The sequence below is a fragment of the Enoplosus armatus genome, chromosome 3 (genome assembly GCF_043641665.1).
Source record: "Enoplosus armatus isolate fEnoArm2 chromosome 3, fEnoArm2.hap1, whole genome shotgun sequence".
Classification (NCBI taxonomy): Eukaryota; Metazoa; Chordata; class Actinopteri; order Centrarchiformes; family Enoplosidae; genus Enoplosus; species Enoplosus armatus.
The window spans coordinates 7,611,927-7,635,214 of record NC_092182.1 but is presented as its reverse complement, the minus strand read 5'-3'; the positions used below and the strand labels follow the sequence as shown (position 1 = coordinate 7,635,214).

The 23,288-nt window shown below is 42.7% G+C and overlaps 1 protein-coding gene across 1 annotated transcript in view; it reads right to left on the bottom strand.

The window, feature by feature from the left end:
* adamts9 (ADAM metallopeptidase with thrombospondin type 1 motif, 9) overlaps positions 1 to 22,863 on the bottom strand; it is a 42,542-nt gene extending 19,679 nt beyond the window's left edge. Inside the window, exons 1-25 of the mRNA XM_070901946.1 lie at positions 22,767 to 22,863; positions 22,055 to 22,458; positions 20,150 to 20,315; positions 17,972 to 18,306; positions 17,124 to 17,207; positions 16,882 to 17,006; positions 16,547 to 16,587; positions 16,283 to 16,388; positions 14,928 to 15,074; positions 14,061 to 14,202; positions 13,372 to 13,476; positions 12,244 to 12,389; positions 11,626 to 11,807; positions 11,350 to 11,486; positions 10,348 to 10,465; positions 10,049 to 10,144; positions 8,586 to 8,752; positions 8,209 to 8,338; positions 7,022 to 7,148; positions 6,697 to 6,907; positions 6,421 to 6,585; positions 5,480 to 5,641; positions 4,212 to 4,331; positions 2,215 to 2,322; positions 1,966 to 2,133 (exon numbers count right to left, since the gene is read on the bottom strand). Of these exons, the coding sequence (XP_070758047.1) occupies positions 1,966 to 2,133; positions 2,215 to 2,322; positions 4,212 to 4,331; positions 5,480 to 5,641; positions 6,421 to 6,585; positions 6,697 to 6,907; positions 7,022 to 7,148; positions 8,209 to 8,338; positions 8,586 to 8,752; positions 10,049 to 10,144; positions 10,348 to 10,465; positions 11,350 to 11,486; positions 11,626 to 11,807; positions 12,244 to 12,389; positions 13,372 to 13,476; positions 14,061 to 14,202; positions 14,928 to 15,074; positions 16,283 to 16,388; positions 16,547 to 16,587; positions 16,882 to 17,006; positions 17,124 to 17,207; positions 17,972 to 18,306; positions 20,150 to 20,315; positions 22,055 to 22,458; positions 22,767 to 22,863 (3,789 nt within the window). The remainder of the gene's footprint in view (positions 1 to 1,965; positions 2,134 to 2,214; positions 2,323 to 4,211; positions 4,332 to 5,479; positions 5,642 to 6,420; positions 6,586 to 6,696; positions 6,908 to 7,021; positions 7,149 to 8,208; positions 8,339 to 8,585; positions 8,753 to 10,048; positions 10,145 to 10,347; positions 10,466 to 11,349; positions 11,487 to 11,625; positions 11,808 to 12,243; positions 12,390 to 13,371; positions 13,477 to 14,060; positions 14,203 to 14,927; positions 15,075 to 16,282; positions 16,389 to 16,546; positions 16,588 to 16,881; positions 17,007 to 17,123; positions 17,208 to 17,971; positions 18,307 to 20,149; positions 20,316 to 22,054; positions 22,459 to 22,766) is intronic.
* Positions 22,864 to 23,288: the final 425 nt, after the last annotated feature.

Below are 23,288 nucleotides of genomic sequence, written 5' to 3'. Positions count from 1 at the left end.
AAAACACACACACACACACACACACACACACACACACACAGTGGATAAGAGATCAGTCATGAGTATAAATGCATATGCTTATATGCATCTAGATGCAAACAAATATAGACATAGAATCACACACTTGAAGACAGAGTCATTATTACATGGTGTGTGGCAAGGACCCGGGAAAAAAATGAACCATTCATACCGACCTGCTATTGGTACGAGTGACTTAACAGGATTGATCAGAACTGTCTCTTTAACTTGTGTTTTAGGTTTGACAACTTTTAAATAAAAGGGTGAAAATGGATTACTATAACAACTATGGGGTTATGACATGATTATTAGTCTTCTCATCCTTTAAATTCTGCTCTACATGGGATTGAGTAAGTAACTGAATATCTTCCAAATGCCACCGCCATGGATGGGCAGAATACACTGAGTACACACTACATGTGGCTATGCATCTACATCATAGAAAGTGATGTGTGTGTGGCTGATCAAATAAAAGGTAAGAGTGCCTTCTAATCTGAATGTGATTTATTTCAAAAGCAGGAAGGCATTTGAAGATATTTGCTCTTTTTCTTTCTTTCCATCCATCCTTTTTCTCTCACTCTCTTTCACTCTTCTTTCCATCTTCATCTTTCCCAGATATTGAAAGATCTTACAAAACAAACTAATTTTAGCCATGTGTAGTGTGCCAGGGTCCACCACCAACTGAAAGCAGGCTTGACTCGGTGTTGAGGATGCCGACAAAGCTCTTATTCCAGTTAAACATGTCATGCAGCAAATAGCCATGGCTCTAGCACTGGCTGCCATCTTAAAAAAGAAATGGACACATGGCAGTGTTCTGCAAAGCACTAATCGTGTCACACTCCTAACTCCTCCATAGCAGAGTCCACTTTCTGTTTTGCATAAGATGATCTATTATACTTATGCAACAGCTGTCTACTCTAAAAACCTGACCTGGGATTACACTGTCCAGAGGTTTACACTGCTCTGTCACAATGTTATGGATTTCACATAATTCTAGATACTGTAAGAAGGTAAGTCGATGTATCTGATGTGATACTAAATTAAGCTGTTGGATAACATACTGTAGGCTGTACAGGCCCTGAGAATAATAACACAACTGTCATATTGGAGTGTTCTGTCACTGCAAGATAAAGAAGGTTTGCTTTGGGTTAGTAAATCTACTGAGTGTGTGTGTGTGGCTGGGACAGGCATCTGAAATCTTTTTTGGCCTTGGGATGAACTATTTCCTTTTGGGGGGTCAATGAGTGTCTTTGGCTTGGTGGTACATGTGTGTGTGTGTGTGTGTGTGTGTGTGTGTGTGTGTGTGTGTGTGTGTGTGTGTGTGTGTATGGTGACCAGACCAGCAGTCTGGCTGTACTGTATCACCAGGACTCTGATGAGAAACATCTGTAAACAAGACTAGAGCCCCTCACTGCAGCCCCTTGCATCTCCCAGCTCTAGAAACTTGTGTGTGTGTCTGTCTGTCTCTCTTTCTCTCTCTCTCACATACACACACACATACACACACACACACACACTCCTTCTCTGCCTCATTCCAGTCCTCCTCCAGGCCTCGATACACACTTGCCTTCCAGCTGCCTCCCTGTCTTCACATCCTTGCTTACACAAACATCTACATAGCGTGTTCAGACACTAATTGTTAATGTAGGTGAAAAACAAACAGACATAAATACAACTTGCAAAAAGAAAAACATCTGGATGGCAATATTGATGACACACAATTTAGGTTAATCAACAGTGCTGTCTGTTAGTATAATGAGATGCAGATCTTGTTGATTCAACAGGAAACCTTTTTCAAAATTTCCACTTATTTGAAACTGTCCTTTACAACACTGGGTAGGCTTATATAAATATGCGTGCAGCTGCTTAACATTGTTATTTTGAAATCATGTATGAAAACTGGATCAGACAACTGAATAAATGATGAAAAACGGTTGGTTTTCTTACCACTGTCCATTCCAGCACTTTCCACTGTCCACAGGCCACTACTGAGCATACTTCTCTGGCAGGGGGTTTGGGTAGGTGGGCGCACGCCGACTCCTCTGCCACTCCACCCTGGTTGTCACGGCAACTCACATAGCGCATCCGCGTCCCTTTGCCACAGCTGGCACTACACTGTTGTGCAGAGGAGAAAGGTTAAGAAGCTGAAAACCAACAAAAAGACAAATGGATTGAAGATGTAACAGGACAACCAACCTGGGTCCAGGAACCAAACCGCCACTGGGTTTTGTGGCCCTGGTGGGAGGGGACTTTGGTCCCTGGGGGAACAGGGTGGCTGCTGGGACACTGGGCCAGTTCACAGTCCTGTGGAAGGGAGGACACATACACCCATTCATGCAGTGATTAACAAAATGAATATACTGTAACAACATCTGTCCCTGACCACAAAATACCACGAATATCAGAGATAGCTCCTCTGACATGGGGTAGCCATTAACAACTTAAACTACATTTCTTCACCTCTACGTTTGACAGTGTTTCCCATCAACCCTTTCCCCCCACCTTACCAAAACAACATTAACAGGGTTCCCCCCATCAGTTCAAACTATGGATTGTGGCAGTAAGCCACTCAGCATAAAGCCCTGATCCCTGTCATAACAGGTCATAGTGGAGTGGTATTCAGGGCTCCAATGCCCATGCTGGCGTGGTTGTAAACTCCACCCCTAATCCACCCCCTTGTCCCTCACCTTCCGCCCTTTCCTCTTTTTCCACCCATGCCCTCTGGTGCCCTCTGACCCCCAGTCTCTAGGAATGAGGGCCTTAATCGGGTCGCACAGGCTCTGAACAGGCTCCACATTCCACACTCCACCTCCTAATGGAAGCAAATAGTCCTCATGGCAGCACTTAAAGTAGCTCTACACACACTTCCTGTCAGACACATCCTGTATAAACTGATGAAATGTATCAGATTTTGTGATGATCATGTGAGTTTGTGTGTATTGCGTGTATAATACAGCTTTCAGGCTTTTGCAAGTTATATAATAGGGCCAAACAGTTATCATAACTGTTCAGCCTTTATCCAATCTATGTGTGGAAGTATCAGCAAAGCATCTCTTGCCGCCACCTCTCTCCTCCTTGTACTTAGACCTCCATCCATCTATCTGTCCCTCGTTTTCTAAGCCCTGCTTGGTGGCTGGTGGTGGTGGGACTGGCGGCCTGGTGGCCCACTTCATGGCTGGCTGGTTAGAATCAAAACGAGGTGGGGTGACTGCTTCAGGGTCACTAGCTCTGCCGGCCCAGGCACCGGAATTAAGAGCCACTGCGACTAGAGGGGGGCCTCATCCTGAGTCTGCATGCTCAGCCCTCTGAAATGGGTTTACGCCCCACGCTGACCAAACAAAACTCTCATTGAGCTCAAAATAGGTTTCTTTGGTGTTTCTGTGTCTCTTTGTGTTTGTGGAACACTTAACTAACAGATGCACAAAGAGATTTAGACAACACGAACAATCCCACATGTAAATCAGAGTGAGTGAAACTCTCCAACATCGCACTCTCAGTCTGCATTACCAGTAGATAGAGGAGATGGGAACTAAATATTTGAAACTGTAGTATCACTTTTCAACTACCCTGCTGGAAATGTTAGGAATTAGTAATTTGAAGAACATCTATTAAATGTAACTTGTGATATTTCTGTGAAGTACGATTTATTTAGGTCTGTAGTCAAGTGTCCAAGAACAGCTGTCACATCTAAGTGACAACACTTGTGTTGTCACAAAGTGAGGCATGGGCAGGATTCAAACTAAGAGTAAATACTTATAAGACAAACATGACTTCTGCCAGACTTTAGTGTCTCTTACATAATGAAGATAAGAATATTCTGAAAAATAGCACTGTAAGATCATCCTGCAACGTTTGGGCTTTCTTTTGGGGATTCTGCCTAAGAGTGGGGATAGTGAGGTCGGTATAACCTCCCCTTCTGTCTTTCCCTCTAGACCGGACAAGATCAGACAACATAGCTTTATTGAGACCAGGTGGAAATGAAATGTGTGTGTTTGTCTGTGTGTTTTGAATGTCAGTGTGCATGAACGTGGATGCTTCCTTCTCTCCTCACAGTATGAATCAGTTTGAGACTCAACCATGGAACAACTGAGGAAGAGATAAAGAGATTGGTTGCAGTTGAGAGAAGTAAAAGAAAGCTGTTAGAGATGGGGAGAAAAGATGCAAGGGAGGAAGGAAGATAATGCCCTCCTTACCTGGGTGTCAGTGGGTCGGGTGGCAGCATTACATTCAGTGTCATCCATGACAGCACCATAAGAGCCAACCACACACTTTACCGCTCGCATCTGGTAGCCTGGCCCACACGAGGTAGTGCACTGGGTTCAAAGAGGGAAAAAAAGGAGTGGTGGGGAAACATTAGCAACAGTGAGGCAAAGAAAAAACTGAAACAGAGGAGAAGAAGGAAAGCAAAAAACAGACAGTTCATCTGAGTCAACAAACAACTCCCACTCAGAAACAAATCAAAAAACTGTAAACCAGGCTTAGCAAATAAAAAGGCTTCTTTTACCCCTCCACTCCCCTGACAAACATCCTAAGATCACACTTTTAAGAAGATACAACCTTTCAAGATCAAATACATGAGGAACCTTTTCTTATATACATTGCACTTGTCTTTTTTCCACTGTAGCCAAGTCAGAGGGTACCACCCCACGCTCTCTTCTGCTTCACTGCCTCCAATGAAACAGGGTCAAACTTGTGTGGCGGCAACTTCAACAACCATTTGACCACGCTTCATTAAACAACTTCAAATATACCTTAACGTGCGCACATCCTCTGATGGGGGGCACAAAAATATCTCACATTTTTGGGTGTTCAGTTCTCTGTGCACACACACAAATAAGACTGGGTCTGCACACACAGACATTATATACTATATGCATAACCCAATATAATGCTTTTGTAGAACAACACGCCAACCCAGATCTTCCATAGCTTTTGTATATTTATTTTGGCAGGATGTGCTCTGTGTCTAAACAGGGGAGAGAAAAGGGGACAGTGCTAAATGATGAGTTTAGTCTTTCTGTGTCCTCCCCTTGGTTTACATCTGGGGAGAATTCATCAGAGAAGCAACAGTAATTGTAAATGTCAGCTTCTGTGCAACTGGGTAGACATCTACAGTATATTAGATTAGATCAGATTAAACTTTATCGTCGTTGCACAGAGTACACGTAATGAGACAACAAATGCAGTTTAGCATCAAACCAGACGTACAAAAAGCAGTAACGGTAATGTTCAGTAATGTACATATGTATAAAGGCAATATTTAAATAAAAGTGAGGGGTAGAAATGACCCATGTATGAAAGCAGTGGATGTGGATCAAGACATCTGGAATAGACTACTCTTACGCCTTAAACACCACTTCATTGTCTGATATGAATGCTGTTTCACCTCTAATACCTGGAATATAAATGAATGATTTAACATCACACATTCAGTAGGTATGCCCCTATTGTTAACACTCACTTGTCCCCAGGGTCCAACCTGCCAAGAGGCACACTCCTGCTGCTGGCACGTCTGCACTGACTCAGGTTTAGATGAGCCACAAAAGCGGTCGTCTAAACGATCCTCACCAAACTGACACCACGTCTGACGGTGCTTATAGCCTTTCCCGCACGTCACGAGGCACTGAAAGGAAGACATTTCATGTTTTAGAGACATATGTATAAAGCCTATTAAATGAGCACTGGTTGTTACCAGCCATTGAGCCTGCTGGAATTCCAGTTCATGACAGAGGAAAGCAGGATATGCAGATTGCAAAACAAATGGTGGTTGGAAGGGGCCAAAAGGCAAGAAAAGAGAGTTTATTTACGTGTGAGTACAGTGCATATGTATACAGTGCAGTGTAGGTGTTTGTATTTAGCAGAACCACATGGGAGATCTGAAATATTCCTGGAATGCAGCCCAAAGCTTTCCAAGCTCCTTGCTCTACAATGTGTAAACTGTACAGCAGTTAAGTACGATCTTACCCTGCAATCACGGATTTCCCAACACTCACTGTAGTGGAAGGAGGGGAGTAACTCTCCCAAAGCTGAGACACGCACAATCAACACTGGGATTTTACATTTGACCCAGATCACTGCTGGCTTAAAACTACAGTATTTACACTAGAGTCTGTTTCTCTTTACAGTGACTAAACCCAGCTACTTAAACACCAGGAAGTCTTATATACATATATAAATATAAATATATATGCACACGGATACATATATATACATGGAACTAAATGCCTTAACAGAACGAATACAAATGAAATCAAAGAAGAGACATTTTAATGTAAACATTCTGTGTATATGCCATCATCTCCTCTATCCTCTATCCACTTTATATGGACCACTATACGTGACAATGTATGAGTAAATATTGGACTGGTCTAAGGGTGAAGAGAATACAAGAGCTGAACTGACCTCAGACCAGTCGCCAGTCTTCCATTGTGGACAGAGGAAATCATTGCAGGGTTGGACGGTCAGCTTGTCCCTTTGACTGCATTTGCTCTCATCACCGCCAGCCTCGGCTGCCTTTCGACACACTGCCCCTCGACGGCGAGTACCCCCACCACAGCTCTTAGAGCACTGCAGTACAAACGTTTGAACATCAGCAAGCGTAAACACATATACACAACCCTTGACAAACATCTGGATTACGCTCACACACAAACCCCACGCTTCCTACGACAATCTTACCTCTGACCAAGACGAGTACTCCCAGCCACCTGGGTTACAGTCTCCATGGCAACCTTCCTTATCATCAGGTTTGCGCTGACCACTACAGTAGCGGTCATCAACCTTCTGGGTCTTACCATCTGCACGGCTGATTTTGGCACAGTATATTTCCAGGGTACGATATCCCAGGCCGCACTGGGCAGTGCACTCACTCTTACGAGCCACATGCCACCTGCAATCAAAGGTGACAGGTCAAATCCATGTCAGTATTTTAAGATTGCCAAATTAAGAAAGACTTGCTTGGTTCACATAGGCACTAAAGGTTGGTTAAAATGGTGACACAAACCTGAGTTCACATTCAGCGTTGCAGGGCTCAGTGATGACAGCAGGTCTAGCTGTACCGTGACACCTCTGGTCTGACACCACCACCCTGTCTGACTCTCTGCTACAGAGAATCTTCCGCTTGCGCTCTCCTATGAAGGCACAATGATGCAAGTTTGGATAGCAGGCAAATTAAGCATTCAAAAGTCTCTCTTATAATTCTAAAGCACCATATACTAAACACATGTTGAAATACTTCACCCATGATAGTATTTTATTTTGTTACCTCCGCCATTATGTGCACAGATATTAAAGACAAAATGTTGTACACTGTATACTATATAACTACTATAACTGTAATTTATAACTTATTTTGCGCCCTTTGTATGTTCATTTCTGATGAGAACGACACAAAGAGTTGCAAGCTCTTTTTCAGGACTTCCACAAATGAAACTCCACTACCTTCCACTGCCTGACCTCAGCTTCTGTAAGATCCTGCAAGTAGTTATCTGAGTCGATGCAACAGATTGCTCAAGTACAATATAGATCATGATAGGATCGCAATAAATACCAGCAGCAATGTGTGTGTGCTTCACCGTGGCTCCCTGCACTGAATCACAGTGCACCAACCGTACAGTAGGGGAGAGAGATTTAAACCTCATGTGGCTCCAGGAAATAGATTCTCTATCAGTACCTCATGTTACCAAGTTTTTGCAGCTCAGTGCTATGAGAGTGTGCCCCGGACTGCCAGAAAAGTCGTATAAATTGGAAAATTTTCTGAGGGCATTACATGTTTGCTGTTTATCCTGCTGTGTGAACTCATTGGTTTCTCTTTGGATACTGTTGGCTGTTCAAGCAGGGTAGTGTCAAAAAGTGGAGAAAGAAATTCTCAGACCAAGTGTTTGAGTCAAAACACATAGCAGGTTTTCGAGTTTACCTGCAATCCGCTTCTGCACGCCCACATACTCCGACATATCTGGAGTCATGCAAGAAGGTAATCCGCCACAGCACACTATGAGGTTGAACTTTAATCACTTGTTCCAAACCTATATGTCTAGCATGAACCTGTCAAGTTTAGCCAGACAATCCTCCCTCTCCTATGCCTCTGGCTCTGTGGTTATCACGTCTCCTCTCTCCATTCCTTCTAATCTTTACTCTCACCGCACCATTTATCATTTACCACTGTGCCAACCCCTTGTGCCTCCCCCTCACCTTGGCACAGGCGGCTGCACTCCTGCCAGGGCCCATAGGCATCCCAGAAGAACTGCTGCGGTTTGTCCTCTATGGGGATGTTAAAGGAGTACCTCACATCTGGGTTGTAAAGGTTCCCCACAGACAGCACCTGGTGAAAATGCAGGCAATGTGATATGCATTATAATACAGTAAGTTTCTGGGGTTTTAACTTCATGGATTATCCACATCTCCCAAAGTAAAAGTAAAAACCTTTAGAGGTCAAATCTGTAGACGCATTGCAGTTTCTGCATTCAAAATATCTTTTATCTAGTTTCACTCATGCCACTGCTTCTAAACCAATCTAGCATTGCATCTCCTTCATGGCAAACTAACCCATCATTATGAGGACAGTTTACCTGGACAATGATCTCCTCCTCGATGCGGTCAGTACAGTTGATCCTCTCAATGACATGGTCAGAGCCACTGTACTCGATGACAGCATTTCCTACTTTGATTTCCCTTTTAAACATGCTGACCACAAACTCTCCATTAAGCAGGAACTCTCCACGGCTATTTGATATGGCTGCAGGGAGACAGAAAACAAGTCACTTACTGTGCTTGATCCCACTGAAACAGAGAGCCAGAATGAGTGGTATTCGATGCGAGATCGAACTATCTTTGCTTAATTGGCACAAAACAACTGCAGAAAAAATGAAAAAAAGTGAAAAGATTATTGTTCTTATGACACTGACTAGTTAAGAGTAAACTAAATAATAGCTGGCTTTTGCAGGTGACCGGGCAGCTTAGCAACAATGTGGCTAGTGTTTTCATTTACAGTAAGGCAGGTGCAGTAGGCAGCTGTAAAGGTAGCAGTAAAGCCTTATTGGGGTAAAATAATCCTCTGTTCCTGGAGAAGTCCCATCCAGGGGCGTCCTGTTCTGTTCAACAGCCAGTCTGCTGCACTCATTCACTCTAATGCGATTATGGAGCTAATTTCCTGCCTTTACTTTCCTCGCCATTTCACACATTACACTAATATGACCGTGGAGAGTGGCCCTCATTCCGGCAAAATCATCTCCATGTTGGGCCTCTAATGACTGTGCCCAAACACAAATACATATAAGTACACACACGCAATAAAGGGTGACAACTGAAAAACCTGAAGATGTTCAGGTTCAAAATGTTTGCATGGTGGCATATAATCAAGCATATAGGCAAACAAACACACACAGAATAAAAGAAAAAACAATAACAGCAGCAATATGCAGACATATACACACTACACATGCAGACACAGTCTTGTTGACCTTGATGGAATGGTAGCCAGAGGGCTATCTGAGCTCAAGTATTAACACGCTTGTGCCAACAAGACATGTACACTAATAGCTGACAAAGCAGCCATATCCAGACTGACAGGCAGGCAGCAGGCATATGGTACAGAAAGACACACATTTACAGAACCAAAGAAAATGCACACCTGCACACTCACACACACAAACACACACACACACACACACACACACACACACACACACACACACACACACACACACACACACACACACACACACGAGACAAACGCTTATAAACCACCTGACCTTGCTGGAATGGTACCCACAGGCCTGGTTCTGGCTCATTAACATGTTAGCATGCACACTATATGCCAACTCCTTAGGTTTGCAGTACATGACTTAACACTAAAAACTGAACACTGTCATTCACATAAACAAGCAGGCAGAAAAAACATGCAGATTAAAGTAGACACTTTCAACAGCATATTGCTTCAGAAATGGCAGGAAGCAGTATTAATGGAAAAGTGGAAATACAATGATTACTAATTAACAGTAGTTTCTTTTCAACAAAATGTTGACTGTCTTACCGAGGTAGTTGTCATCCTCCGGTTTCCCTGAGTAGCTGTGTTGACGCACATCTATATTTGTAGCACCACTGGGTATTCGCACTACTTCATTATAGCCTGCAAATGGCATGAGTAGTGAGTTTAAATCATTAGTATACTGAGTTCTGTGCCTACGCTAACAAGTGAGCCGTACTCTCAGTGCTATTCATTCTGACGACTAAGCATGTGTAAAAATGTGTTGAAGCAATATTACAAGCGCTGTGGTTGTTTAAACTTACTGAAAGTGAAATGATAGTATAATAAAAGAGGCTGTAACTCACCATAGCGGACGATGTTGAAGGTGCCTGCCACAGTTTTGCAGGAAGAGTTGTCACCTCCGCACACGCCACACTTGTCCCTCCTTGCTTTAGAGTTCAATACATGGTCACAGCCTGCTTGCTGCACAGTGACGAGGTAGAATGGGTGGATGAATGAAGGGATAAATGAAGAATAAAATAAGAAAATGCCAGGAGCATTTACCATTCATGGCAGGGGTGGGAAAATGGACAAAAAGAGGGTAAGTGGAAGAGAAGTTTGAAAAGTAAGAGAAATCAGACTGAGGATAACGAGAAGACTGACTTTTCAAAACAAAATAAGAAGAGTTTCTCTAACACGCTTTAATTCCAGTGCACATCAACATGTCAGATAAATGGCCTTCCACTTGGCCATTACTTCTTTATTTCTTTATGAAATACTAATCATGAAAGAAATAATTAAACCGAGTGACCCTTAAAATAGTTACATAAGAACTGAGTGAGTTATAGCTATATCACTGACATCCATCTGAAACAAATGTCCTTCAAAAAAACACACTGGGAATGGCACGAGCTGCTCTGCTTGTAATTTGTTTTAGCAAGAGACATTTTTGATTTTCTTTAAAGGATGAAGAGCTTAACTTTAGTGCCACAGGATGGATCAAAATCCACTTGCCAAGGCCAGGGAGTCAACTTACTGAGCCACAATCTAACCAAAACACTGTGTGTGGATTATAGTGTACACAGAGCAACCCACTGCTTCCTTCAATAAGCATATTGATGTGTATGGTATGTTAGTAATCAAGCTTTCAAAATAAACTAAAAATCTGTCACAGGTTTGAGGCAATAAACACAGTCTGGTTTGGCAAATGATTGAAATGCTTTTTGAAAATATTTGCAGTAAAGATGTAGAAATGATAAGTGTGCAAGAATGGTCACATTAGGACCTATAGTTATGTTTTAGCTCTACATATGCATTTGAACCATGCAGCCAAGTGTTCCTAAGGTAATAGGAGTTAGGAGCCTCACCCTGCACAGGCCCTGGACACAGATGTCGTTGGTATCGGGTCCGCACGGCGTGCCATCAATGACCCTGTCCCTGAGCTGATAGTAGGCCGTGCTGCCGGCCACCCTGCAGAACAGCTTACACCTGTCCTTCATCAGGACTGAGGAGGCAAGACAGACACCAAAACTTAATACCAATAGATATCAATGTCAAATTTAGATTACATCTATTATGCACAAGTGAAGTGGGTTGACAAGAGGAGAAAGCAGGATGCCAGTGACTGAAAAAAGGATTCTCACTTCCGCTGTACTTGGGCACCCAGCGAACATTAGGAGGTAGACCGTTGATGTTGAAGTGCCTGCCATCGAAAGCTGCACATTGCTCCTCCCTGAAGTCCTTCTTCTGCTTGGAGCAGGGCTCAGAGTTACAGGAACGAAACTTCATTCGGCGACCCACACAATACATTCCTCCATTTCTGGGCCTGGAAGCAAGTTTGAGGAAGTGAATTAACCAATCATTGGTCTAATTTAGTAAATATCTTAAGTAAATACTTTAGTAAGCATCTTTCCCCTGCAGATTCAAACATCCATCTATCTGCCCATTCTCCTTTTCACCAGAATCCCCAGCATCACACACCTAGAGTATGTCAATGATATCGTTTTCAAACTCATTCTCATCATGTCCCATTCTTTTCTATCTGCCCATTAAACCAGGATGAAAGGCAACATTCAAGGTGATGTCTTTATTTACCAAGAAACAACCCTATAAGATCAGCCATCAGAGGGCCTGTTCTGATGAACTCTAGCTATGGAAAGAATTTTCTTCAGAGGCTTGATCTATGGAACATTGACTTTGGCAGCTAAGATGGAGACAAGGTCCACTAGGCATGAATGACTACAAAGAGAGGGACTGCTCACACGGGTCGGTTGCATTCGCGCACAGCAATCTTGATGCCCCCGCCACAAGTCCGCGAACAGGTAGCAAAAGGACTCCAAACTCCCCATGCCCCCTCCACAGGTGTGGCGTCATGCTCTTTGGCTATACACAGGCCATGTTTGCAGTGCTGCAATGAGACAGAAACAGAAAAGAGAGAAGTCAGATGAATGAGGAGAGCAAGAATAGCAGCAGAGGGAGAGAATGAAGCAAGCGAGAAGAAAGAAAAGAAAAAGAGCACATGAAATCTTATCCATGGAACTGGCAACACATCTATCTGCTCTCTCGTGCTTTGATGCTAATCTGGGAGAAATTATACAGTGAAGCAAATGGAAAAAAGAGGAGCTGAAAAAGACATTTCAGGGCTGGGTCTGGCTGGACAGAAGACAAGAAAACGTCACGCACACAGTCAATAAATATATTTCAGCTCATAACCGGAGGATAATCTTGCACTGTTTAACAAACAGACTCCAGCTTAAGTGTTTAGTGTGGTGCACTCTGGCATGGCATGGGATGAGAGGTTGGTGTAAACATGAAAAGGTTTCAATATGTGTGTGTATCTGTGTGTCTTTGGACTTTGTCGCTTTCATGTTCTCTCAGTCTTAGTGGCAGGAAGTGAGGGGTTAGTGAGAAAGTCCTAATTAAAAGCTACACTAGTCAGTCGCCTAAAAAGAAACCTTCATCATTTACAACTTCACGCCACCTACTTACATGCCAGCCACGTTCAATTACTAGAGTTTACATATGTGTCAATGGCAAACTGATTTTTGGCAAGTGTTGAAAACTTGTTTTCTTTTGTCATTTTGCACATTAAATTAAAACGCCTGTGAACAATTATATGGTCATGAGTCACTGGAAAAGTTGTAAGATCAAAACAAGGAAATGCTGTGAGGACTGTCAGATTATAACACAGAACCATATGAGTATTAAATCATATCATAAACATCACGTTTTCCCTTTACACATCCATCCCAGGCTAATAAAACGCAGTTCAATTTCTTACTTCTTGCTCCTGAGACTTTATTGACAAAAAATGTCTTCCTCCTTAACTTTCCAATGCTCCGTTAAACAGCTCCTTGCTCTAAGCATCTTCATTTCCACATGACACTTACCTTTCCGGGGGAGCAGTCAGTGCCATCTGCCCATGGCATGTGCTGGGTCCTGCAGCCCCGCTGGGCACCCTCTGGACTGGTGCACCACAGCCTCCGACACTGGGTCTGAGAAAGAAAAACACACACATAGTTAACCCTGAGATGCCAAACAAAAACTGTTAAACTACTGTATTAGAATAATACAGGGCACATAAATGTCACGTTAAATAACCTCACTTTAGACAACTCTATTAATATATGGACACCAGTAGGCAGACATCCAATTTATCGCACATTTTCTCAGACAGTGCCTTACATGACCTTTCTGTCTGGGCAGAAGACATGAGCCAAGAAAACTATTCCACAGTGCTTCCACAGGGGTGTCGTACATATTTAGGAGACATTTATGCAGCATTGATTTAAAATTCAACAATAAAGATACAGTAGCTGGACAGTTTGATGTGATGATTCAAGCCTGATTCCACCTTTTTTTTAAGGAGTTAACAGAATATATAGGTGCTGAGATATTATGTCTTATATATTAATTTAATTTGTTTTTGTTAGCTTGTATGTCAGAGAGAACTACCAGTATGTTGTTAAGTACAGCGAGTGACTTTAAAGGCTCTACCAGGATCATAACACAAGAGGCTTCCCTCAGAGACCCACATGTGCACCATGACAGTTTAGATTCACACACCGACTCCACTTACCATATAAGGGCACACCTGCGTTCCCGGCCCAAATATCAATTCACACTGTTTATTGACATTGTATATCCGTCCAGGCAGCTGCTGCGAGAGACTGTACGGCCTAGAAAGGGGCTCGTCGAGCAAGCACTCACCATATCCTGTGCTATTAAGAAATAAAAATAAAACGACTTAAAGAAAAAAGGGAAAAACAAGAGACACAAACAGACAGAAAACACACTCAGTACAGCCGGAGAGGTCATTTTTCCGTACATATATAGAACCCCTACTGTACACAGAGCTTGCTCAGTGTCTTGACAGATTTCTGTTTATATTCAGTCAGCTATATGTAATAGCTGATGATGATCTCAGGAGTAGGTGGTTGCAGGGATAGTTGGGGGTATGGAAAGGGATTTTGAATAGTTGCCAGATACTATCCCATTTACTCTTTCCTACAGTAGGAGTCCCCTGGCCTTTCTCAGGGGGTTGAGGAGCCTTTGGAAGAGGTGAGACTAGAGGCTGCAACAGCCCTGAGAAATGATGACAGTTTATCTGCATTCAAGCCTAAAAATCTGTCTGTTGCTGCCAAAAGAGGAAAGACCAGCATACAGTATGAATACACTGCACTCTGTGTGTGTGTTTGTATGTTTAAGGAAGCATACTCGTGAAATCTCTGAGATACAGTTGTATAAATACAGCATCTTTATATTTGGCCAGAACCCCCTTAAAATGTACACTTATTTTTACTTGACCTTATTACTTTGCACATCCTATTTCATTTCAGGCTATTTGAGTTGTTCAGAAATTCCTCCTTAATAGAAGGAAAACTATTTACATGATCTAATCCCCATGCATGTTTGGAACAATCCTGAAGAAAAGTGTATGACATACTCGAGGAACTCTGTGATGTACTTCCTGCTACACTTGGACCACATCCAAGGGTTTGTGTTGTAGTTAAGTGTGGGAGCCATCACATGTTGCTGAATCTTCACTCCATCTTCCTTACACTTATTACTGTCGTCATGAGGCATGTTGAACCTAGCAGAGAAAACAGAAAAAACAAGTTCAGGAATCATAAAAAAGTATTACATTAACAAGAGAAGTATGGAGAACTGAAAGAGTTCTTTTCTAGTAATATATCTGTTGGTTGTAGTTTCTGTCACGCAGATGCACAGCTCTGTAAGACCACTGTGATAAATGTAACAAAAGCCAGTGTTATGGTGATGAATGGACTTTAAAGTTTTAATATGTTAACGTTTCTCAAACCAACATAGACAGGACTCCCAACTGAAAAATGTCATTTTTTTGCGCTTCAGTGGGTTTCATTTGTTTGGCCACATGTTTAAGATCTAAACATCAATTCTATAGTTCCGCTGTCACTGTGGCATTGGCTTTAGGAAATCTATTCACAGTTGCAGCTGAAAATAATGCAGAGCGTGTGTACTTCCTGCCTGTGAGGAGTTTGGAAAGAAACCAGCACAACATTAAATTATCAACACTGGGCAATAGACACAGCAGAAAAATGTAGATGTGAAAATCAGAGCACAGTGAGTATAAGAGAAGCATTCAAGCTCCTGCAGGGTGAACAAATAAGATCCTGGTTGGTGGTGGACAGGTACAGCACCACACTGCCCGCAGCCCTCCCTCTGAGCTACTCAGCTCCCCACCTGACGGGTACCATATAACACTGAGCTCTGGGGCTAAGCAGTCGTCAAGCAAGTTGTCACCGCTTGATGCGGATAAACGTGGAATTGAACAATCCCACCTTTTGTTTTGTGGTTAGAAGGGGCATTTGTTAGAGATGATGAGGGCTGTTAAGGTCTGTAACAGTCTCCACTGTAGAAGGCTAACACCCCCACCCACCCCAAGTCTGACTCAGGACGTTGGACAATGCAGAGTCTGCTGAAGGGCAGTGGTCAACAACCAGTGGTTTTGCTTAAATTCTGAGAATCGAATTAGCAGACTTATATCTTTCCTCTCAAGATGAAAGGCGGGCAAAAGTTAGGAGATGTGATCAGAGACACATAACAGCGTCAGAAAATACTGGGAAAACAAAAAAAGGAATGTACGGCTGTTGTATCCAAATATGTAAGATTCCTTGATTCCAATCTGGTGTTAAGGCATGTGTGGATTCCTAGAAAGACTTTTGAAGCTCTACCAATGTCTCACTGAAGCCAAAACTTTCACTAGCTAGGAGTGATGACAGTACTTGATGTAAACAATCAGTGGAAACATGCTGTGCTTACACATGGCCAAGCTCATGGGCGATGGTGAAAGCAGTGCTGAGTCCATTGTCCTCGCTGATGCTGCAGCTCCTGTATGGATCACACACTGTCCCCAACTCTGCAAGTCCTTAAAAACAAGAGAGGGGGGGGGTCACTTCAGTTTTTCTTAGTAACAACCATTATACATTTTCCATCATGATCATACCATCATGAACATGCGAAGTACAGTACATATTAGTTTATGGTTGAAAGTCTATCAGCACATTTAAAAACAAATCCACTTACCTAAGGTGTCACACTTATCCCTTGCTCTGCAGATGTCCTGCCTGTGGTGAAGACACACATAATGGATCACAGTCAGTGGCACTGTGCAAAAGAAGAACATTTCCCCAACCTTCAGGGGATCCTCCTGATTTAGGTTGATTTCTAAACAGCAGTTCCATTCATCAGGAATCTGGACCACATTTGACCTATGTCTTTGATGCAACTGATTCTCTAAGAATTTATACTTACTACACGGTTACTTTGTAGTTCATGGGATATTTGGTTCTCTGAAAGACCTAAAAACCTGTTCAAATTATACACTGTATGCAGCAAAGACCTTGATATTTTTCTTTCACCTGGTGATTAGGATGGCAGTGTCGTGATGGGAATGGTGGTTATCATCCAGGATGTTCTGGCTCTGCTGCCAAATGCAGAAGTTCTTTAAAGTGGTCTGTGCATTAAATGAAATGACTGGACCATCCTGAGAAACATACAAAGAGAAATAATCAAAAGGTATAATTTCATTGATAAGTATGTACACCACAAACTTGTTGTAAGTGTGTGAGTATGGAGATTAAAAAACATTTAGCAGCCTTACCAACTCGTTGTTTATTATGACTAACTTTACAATCACAATATTAATCAGGTTGCCAATGCTGGGGTCCTTGTAGATGGAAGATACCTGAATGGAGGAAACAAAACGTGAACTCAAACCTCTGAATTAAAACATTTTGAAGATAAGACTAGTTTTAATATTAGGATCAATATGTTAAAATATTTTAATTAATTTAACCCAGCTCAAAGTTTTTACACAGTATATTTATTGGTAACTCTATCATGGATGGACAAGGAAGGACGGCTTTTGATGGCCTATGTTCCTTACGGAATACAAAGGCCTAAGGTAAGTATCGTGGACTGCCTTCCTGCAGTTTCAAGCAAGTACCGGGGAATTTGGTTGATTGGAAGATCAAGTTGATAATAGCCTGAGCCCCTGTGGAGAAGGCAGCCTTTGCCAAGAACAGAATATAGGTCATCTCAGCCTCCCCCTGAGGACTGTCGGCCCCAGGCGCCTGCAGAAGTTGGTATTTGAAGTGGCCGAGAGTATGCGGTCTATGTGACATACCTGAGCTTATTTTTAACATTCATCAAAGCTGTCAGGCAGGCTCTACCTCAAGCTGCCCTCTCTTCCCTCTGGCCGTTTGAAAGTGGTGTTTACCCCTGCCCTAGGCTGCCCTTTTCCCTCCCACGGCCCTCCTCCAAAGGCCGGCTGACTGACTTGCAGCACGAACAGCACAGCAGAACAGGTACATACATTTAATGCACAAATATGCACACATATAGCTACTTTCTGTCCATATATGTGCACAGTATACAGATACATAAACACACCTCCATCAACCAAACATTCTCTGCTAGCATGAAGCCATTTGACAGAGCAGAACTTACTATAGACATTAATGTGAGTATGTAGTGCTGTAGGTTGCTGCCGTGATGCTCCACCATTTTGCTGTCGGCCACCAACATGACTTCAACGAAGCGCGGGTAGGAGAGGAAGCGCTTTGATCTCCTGTGAGGTCCTGAGTCACCGCTGCTATCATTTGATGGTCTAGCGCTACTGCTGCTTTGTGATCCGAGCAAAGCATCTCTGGCCAGGCCGGCACTCAGTGACTCCAGATCATTGAATATACCAGCACTGACCACAGGGGCTGCATTGGACACAGTGGTCACCCCAGCCACTGGCCTTCTCTTAAGCTTGTGTCTCTTATGTCTGTGTTTGTGTCCTAGAGAGAGAAGTCAGAGGGAATGGAAATATACAATGTGTAAATATACAAAGATGGAGGGATGAAATACAGGGGAAATACATTCAGTTAGAAAAACAGACAAGGTATGAATCAGTGTTTGTTGTGACAGTGTGTTTACAATTAAGCTGAAGTTGTGGTCTTTAAAGGTGGAGCTGTGTGAGGTGAGTTGGCTGTCTGGAAGTGGGCATTGTTAAAATATGCTGCTGCCTCTTTTCTCTCTTTTGTTTATTGTTGCTCAAAGAGTGGGTTGACAAATGAACACTGCCTGGAATGCCTTTTATTTCTCTCTCCCTCCTCTTTCAGAAGAGGGGAGAGAGGAGGGCAAAGAGTTCAGGCTAGGTAAACCTGGCACTCAGCCATAAAAAAATGGAGCACAAACTGCAGTGCACACACCAAAAGAAGGCAGTTCAACAGCTGGGCTGCACTACTTCTCAACACTGAGGGGATTTAAGTCTAATTTTAATCATGACATGCAAACAAAACTGCTGAATACCAGTCTCATCATATGCAGCTCACCCTTTCTGAACCACCAGCAATGCACCACCACCTAAATAACAGTGAGCTGGACTGCAGCATATCAGTGGATCTACTTTCAGTACACATGATTTATGACGCTGATCAAAAATGGCTCTTAGTCAAATGTATGTTCCTTAAGGCTATGATCTCTCACACACACACACACACACACACACACACACACACACACACACACACAGACATTTACTTACACTGTGAAACCAAACACCTGCAGAGAGATGTTCAGCAGATAAAAAGAAAATATATTTCCAGATTTGATTATTTGACAGTTTCAAGTTGGCATGACTTTGCTATTATACAATTTACACTGCATGTTCACAGCAGTGGGTCTACCCAACTTTCTTATCAAAGAGGCAGAGGAAGTACAAGAGTCAACAGGAAGTTCAGCCAGTAAACTGAGATGGGATGATACAAGGGTGAACTTCCAAATGATTTTTCCTGTGTGAGAGTTGGAAAGCTTCCTCACTACTGTGCTGCAGCTGCAGGCACTGCACTGTGCAGGCTATGACATGATATGTGAGCTGAGAGTTTCACACCATACTTTCACTCTAATCCGGTCATTACCCTCTATTTGTAGCCAACTACCAATAATTGAATGGTTAACAATATTATATAATTTAATCAATTTCAATTTTAAATTTTAAGACTTCATCATTTTCATTTTCCACTTCTCTAAGATTTTACAGTAATAAAATATGGCACTACAGAGCAATTTTCTTCTTTTTTACATTTGCCTTTTAAAATCTACCACAATATCCAGACAGACATACTCAAAGGTTTTGCTTGTTTTAATCAGATACGCTACACATGACAGTACCATGCAACAATTACTGTAATAGCTTAGTTACTATTACATAATCAGCTCCCATTTCAACTGATAGTGGAGACTATGGGGGTAACGCAATGATTACTGCTGATGTCTGTGGGAACCAATCTAAAGGGCACATAACGGATGCACATACAAACAGCAAATTCTCTACTCACAAACCAAATGTATGCCTGAAAACGCACACAAGCACTTACATGCACATGAACCAATCACATACACACACAGTTTGCTTTGTTTACACAAAAGGACACTGGGTGACTGCTGGGTGGTCAGCTGATTGGCTCTAAATCAACACTGGTTCTCCGTGCAGTAGTTGTGCATGTGTGTGTTTGTGTTTACAAGCATATCTGTATGTATCTGTGTATGTTTGTGTTTGCTATATGTGTGTGTATATTTGTGACTACCCTGTCTGTGTAAATTAGCATGAATGCATACCCATTGTGTAATACACCATACCTGAAGTGTCACAAGCTGAGTTCTCCTCAGATGTCTGTTGTTTCTTGGGTGCACTTTTCCTGTATACAATATGAGGTTTTGTGTGTTCCTCTTCATAGTGTTCTCCTTGATAGCTGTGTAGGGGCTCCACAAAATACTCCCCTTCTGGAGACCTGAAAGTGCCAAGCTGGATAGTAGAAAAAATGCAGAGCAGTTAGTCTCCATTCATCCATCCAGCCAGCCATCCATTTTCTGTAAATGCTTATTCCTTTTCAGTAACAACATATGCAAACATGGGTTAAGCTTGCAAAATCTACACAGACAGGACCAAGGGGAATATATTGTTCAAAGACATTTTTGCAAATCAGTGAGCCGCCATACCACTCTAATGCAATGTATGTTTTACTTAAAAAATATGTATAGCAAGCAACAGTGCAATGTGGCTCATTTACTATTCATTAGAGAAATGAAGCAATGCAGAGACCCAAGGGCTTTCATATAAAGGTGAAATAAGTGAATTTGCATGCATGTAATAATGGCACAATAACAGGATGAAAAGGATAATAGTGAGACCTGTGATGCCTATCAGGAAAACAGTGAGACTGTATGTCCTTGGCAAGTGTGCTGAAAGCCTTGTTAAATGTATTTCACATGGCACGATTTGTGTGACTGGCTGACTTGGAGGTCTATGATATTCCAGATAAGGTCCACGCCAACCATAGCACATTTAACTTGTTGCTCAGTGGCTGCGAAGAAACATCATGGCAGCCCTGGGGGCTGATACAAGTTTGGCACAAGTCATATTTATAAGCCCTGATAATAAAGTATGACAAAAATTACCATTAGAAAAACATTAAATTCTCCTGCATGTGCAAACATTTGCAGCAGAGTGGACTGGGAGATGCTTCCTGCTTACATTCCCTTGAGCAAGACACTATTCCTACTGTGCTGGGATCTGCACTTTGATTGACCTGGAGAGTTGGCAGGGCAAAAGAGAATCTCCCTTCATTATTTTAGGATGTACAGAAATAAAATGCAATTGTCGCCACCAGCAGTATTGCCTATTCTAGAATAAATGTGCCCTCAGAGGTCTTGAATAAATAATACTATATGCTCCATAAATGTCAGCTCAACTCCCCAAAGCTCTCTGCAGAGCCGAGCATTCAAAGCTGATTTGTCATTTGGGAAGAAATGAAACCCTTACTCATATCTGTCACCTCGCTGTGGTTTTTATGTATAAACTCCGAGTGCACTTTTGCTCCACTACAAAACTCATGCTTCAGCAAGCCTGGGAGTGGGACCAATTTGTGATGACGTCAGTACCACCCGTACTCCCGCTGTACTAGCGTGCGTAAAGACGTCACCAACAACTGGGAGAACAGAGAGAGGCATGGAAGTAAGAGTAGACTGTTCATTAAACTTGACTATAGGCAATGGACACGGGACACTCGCAAGTCAGCACAGTTGTTCGCTATTTTGAGTTGTTAAGTCTCTGGAAGCACCCCAGGGTCCTGGTACAAATACAAGCTTTAACAAGTCATGCAGTCTCAAAGTTCTTTTTCTCAAAAACATTTTTCAAATTCAGTGTCAGCTCCACTTAATTGTGGACATAATATTTATACATCGTTTTATTCTTCACTGGGGTGTGCGTAGTTTTGTATCATTTTCTAAACACAAACATATTTAAAAGCACAATAATGTAAGACTGATTACGTTTGATATTTGCACGATCAATACAAAAAGCAGGATGCGCGCAAAGTTTGTGCAAAGGTTCAAAATTGAAAATTTCTCTAAGGCAATGGTGAGGCAGCTTTTCAAGTCTTGTATAAGCAACAATGCCCCCTAAATACCCATGGTGGAAAAGTAAAACACCCGGTCGTAAAGTCATCACATGCACAGCGAGCCTAACCGTGCGTAAAAACTCACCAGTCCGGAGCACAAACTGATGACCGCGGCATGTTCTGCTTGTGCATTTACATGTCCCTTATAGAAGCAGTGCCTTAACTCCGTGTCCTCCTCCTCCTCCTCCTCTACCTCCTCATCTGTTGCAAAATCCGTTATGTTATCTCCTCGGGGTACTCCAAGTACTGTCACAGTGTAGAGAGGTGCGATAAATCCCGAATCCAGCGTGAGGTTGAGGTGATAATTCTGTCCGAAAGCAGATATCCTGTAATGGATATTTGGCGAGGCCCAGTGATCCGTAGTATTGCCGGTGCTCTCGTCCAAACTTCGCCTTTTCCTCTTGAAGTGCACACTGGTTGGAAGTTTGTCACCGGCTTCATTCACTCGCACCGGTGTTACAATCTCATAAGCGCCAATCTCCTCTTTTACTGGGGAATAAAGGCAGAGGAATAACAATGCAATTAGGGATTAAGTAGCAGTCCAATAGCATCAGTACAAATCAAAGATCCCAGATGTGTTAATCGATAGATTATGAATTACATATCAACGTCTTCTTTCCTGAAACATTTGTTGTTTTACAGCATTGCAAGGAAATGATAACCAGCCAGTGAAGTTTAGAAAGCGCTTCAAGTCATGTGCTTGGCTGAATTCAAAACTCATTCATTCTCTGCCCTCCGTGTTAGAAAATAACTCCATGAGGGGGAAATGCGGGGGTTGTCAGAGCGGCATACTTTACCTGTGCTTGAATTCAAAAGCAATCTCCCCGTAGATGCAACAACATTCAAGAAATCAGGGAATAGTAGGAACCCCAAGCCCCAGAAGAGCACATGCATGATTGTCCACGTTCAGAGGAGAGCGGCAGCCTGTACTCCTGTAGTAATACTGTATTCCTCCAGTCACTCCGGGCTTTCCGCCTCCGGTCCGCCTGCCACATCCAATTTTATTATCCCCGATTCTTCAGTAGATTGTCTCTCGCCGGTGAAGTACACTGCTGGGACGTGAGCGCTTCGCGAATTCCCTGGCGAACATGCATACTGCAGAGAGGGGTGGGCTGCTCAAACAGTCAACTGCAATGGGCTCCGCTTCAAGCCTGTAGCCTACACCAGCTTTCTCCCCAGCTAGGGGCGGGATCAGCCATGCAAGGTACACTGGTGCTACAGTGAAGCCACTCCCGTTATATACTATAGTGGCAATAGTGGTTACATACGTCCTCTTCGGATGATGTGATATGACTGGGTTGTTCACAAGTCTGTTTGGG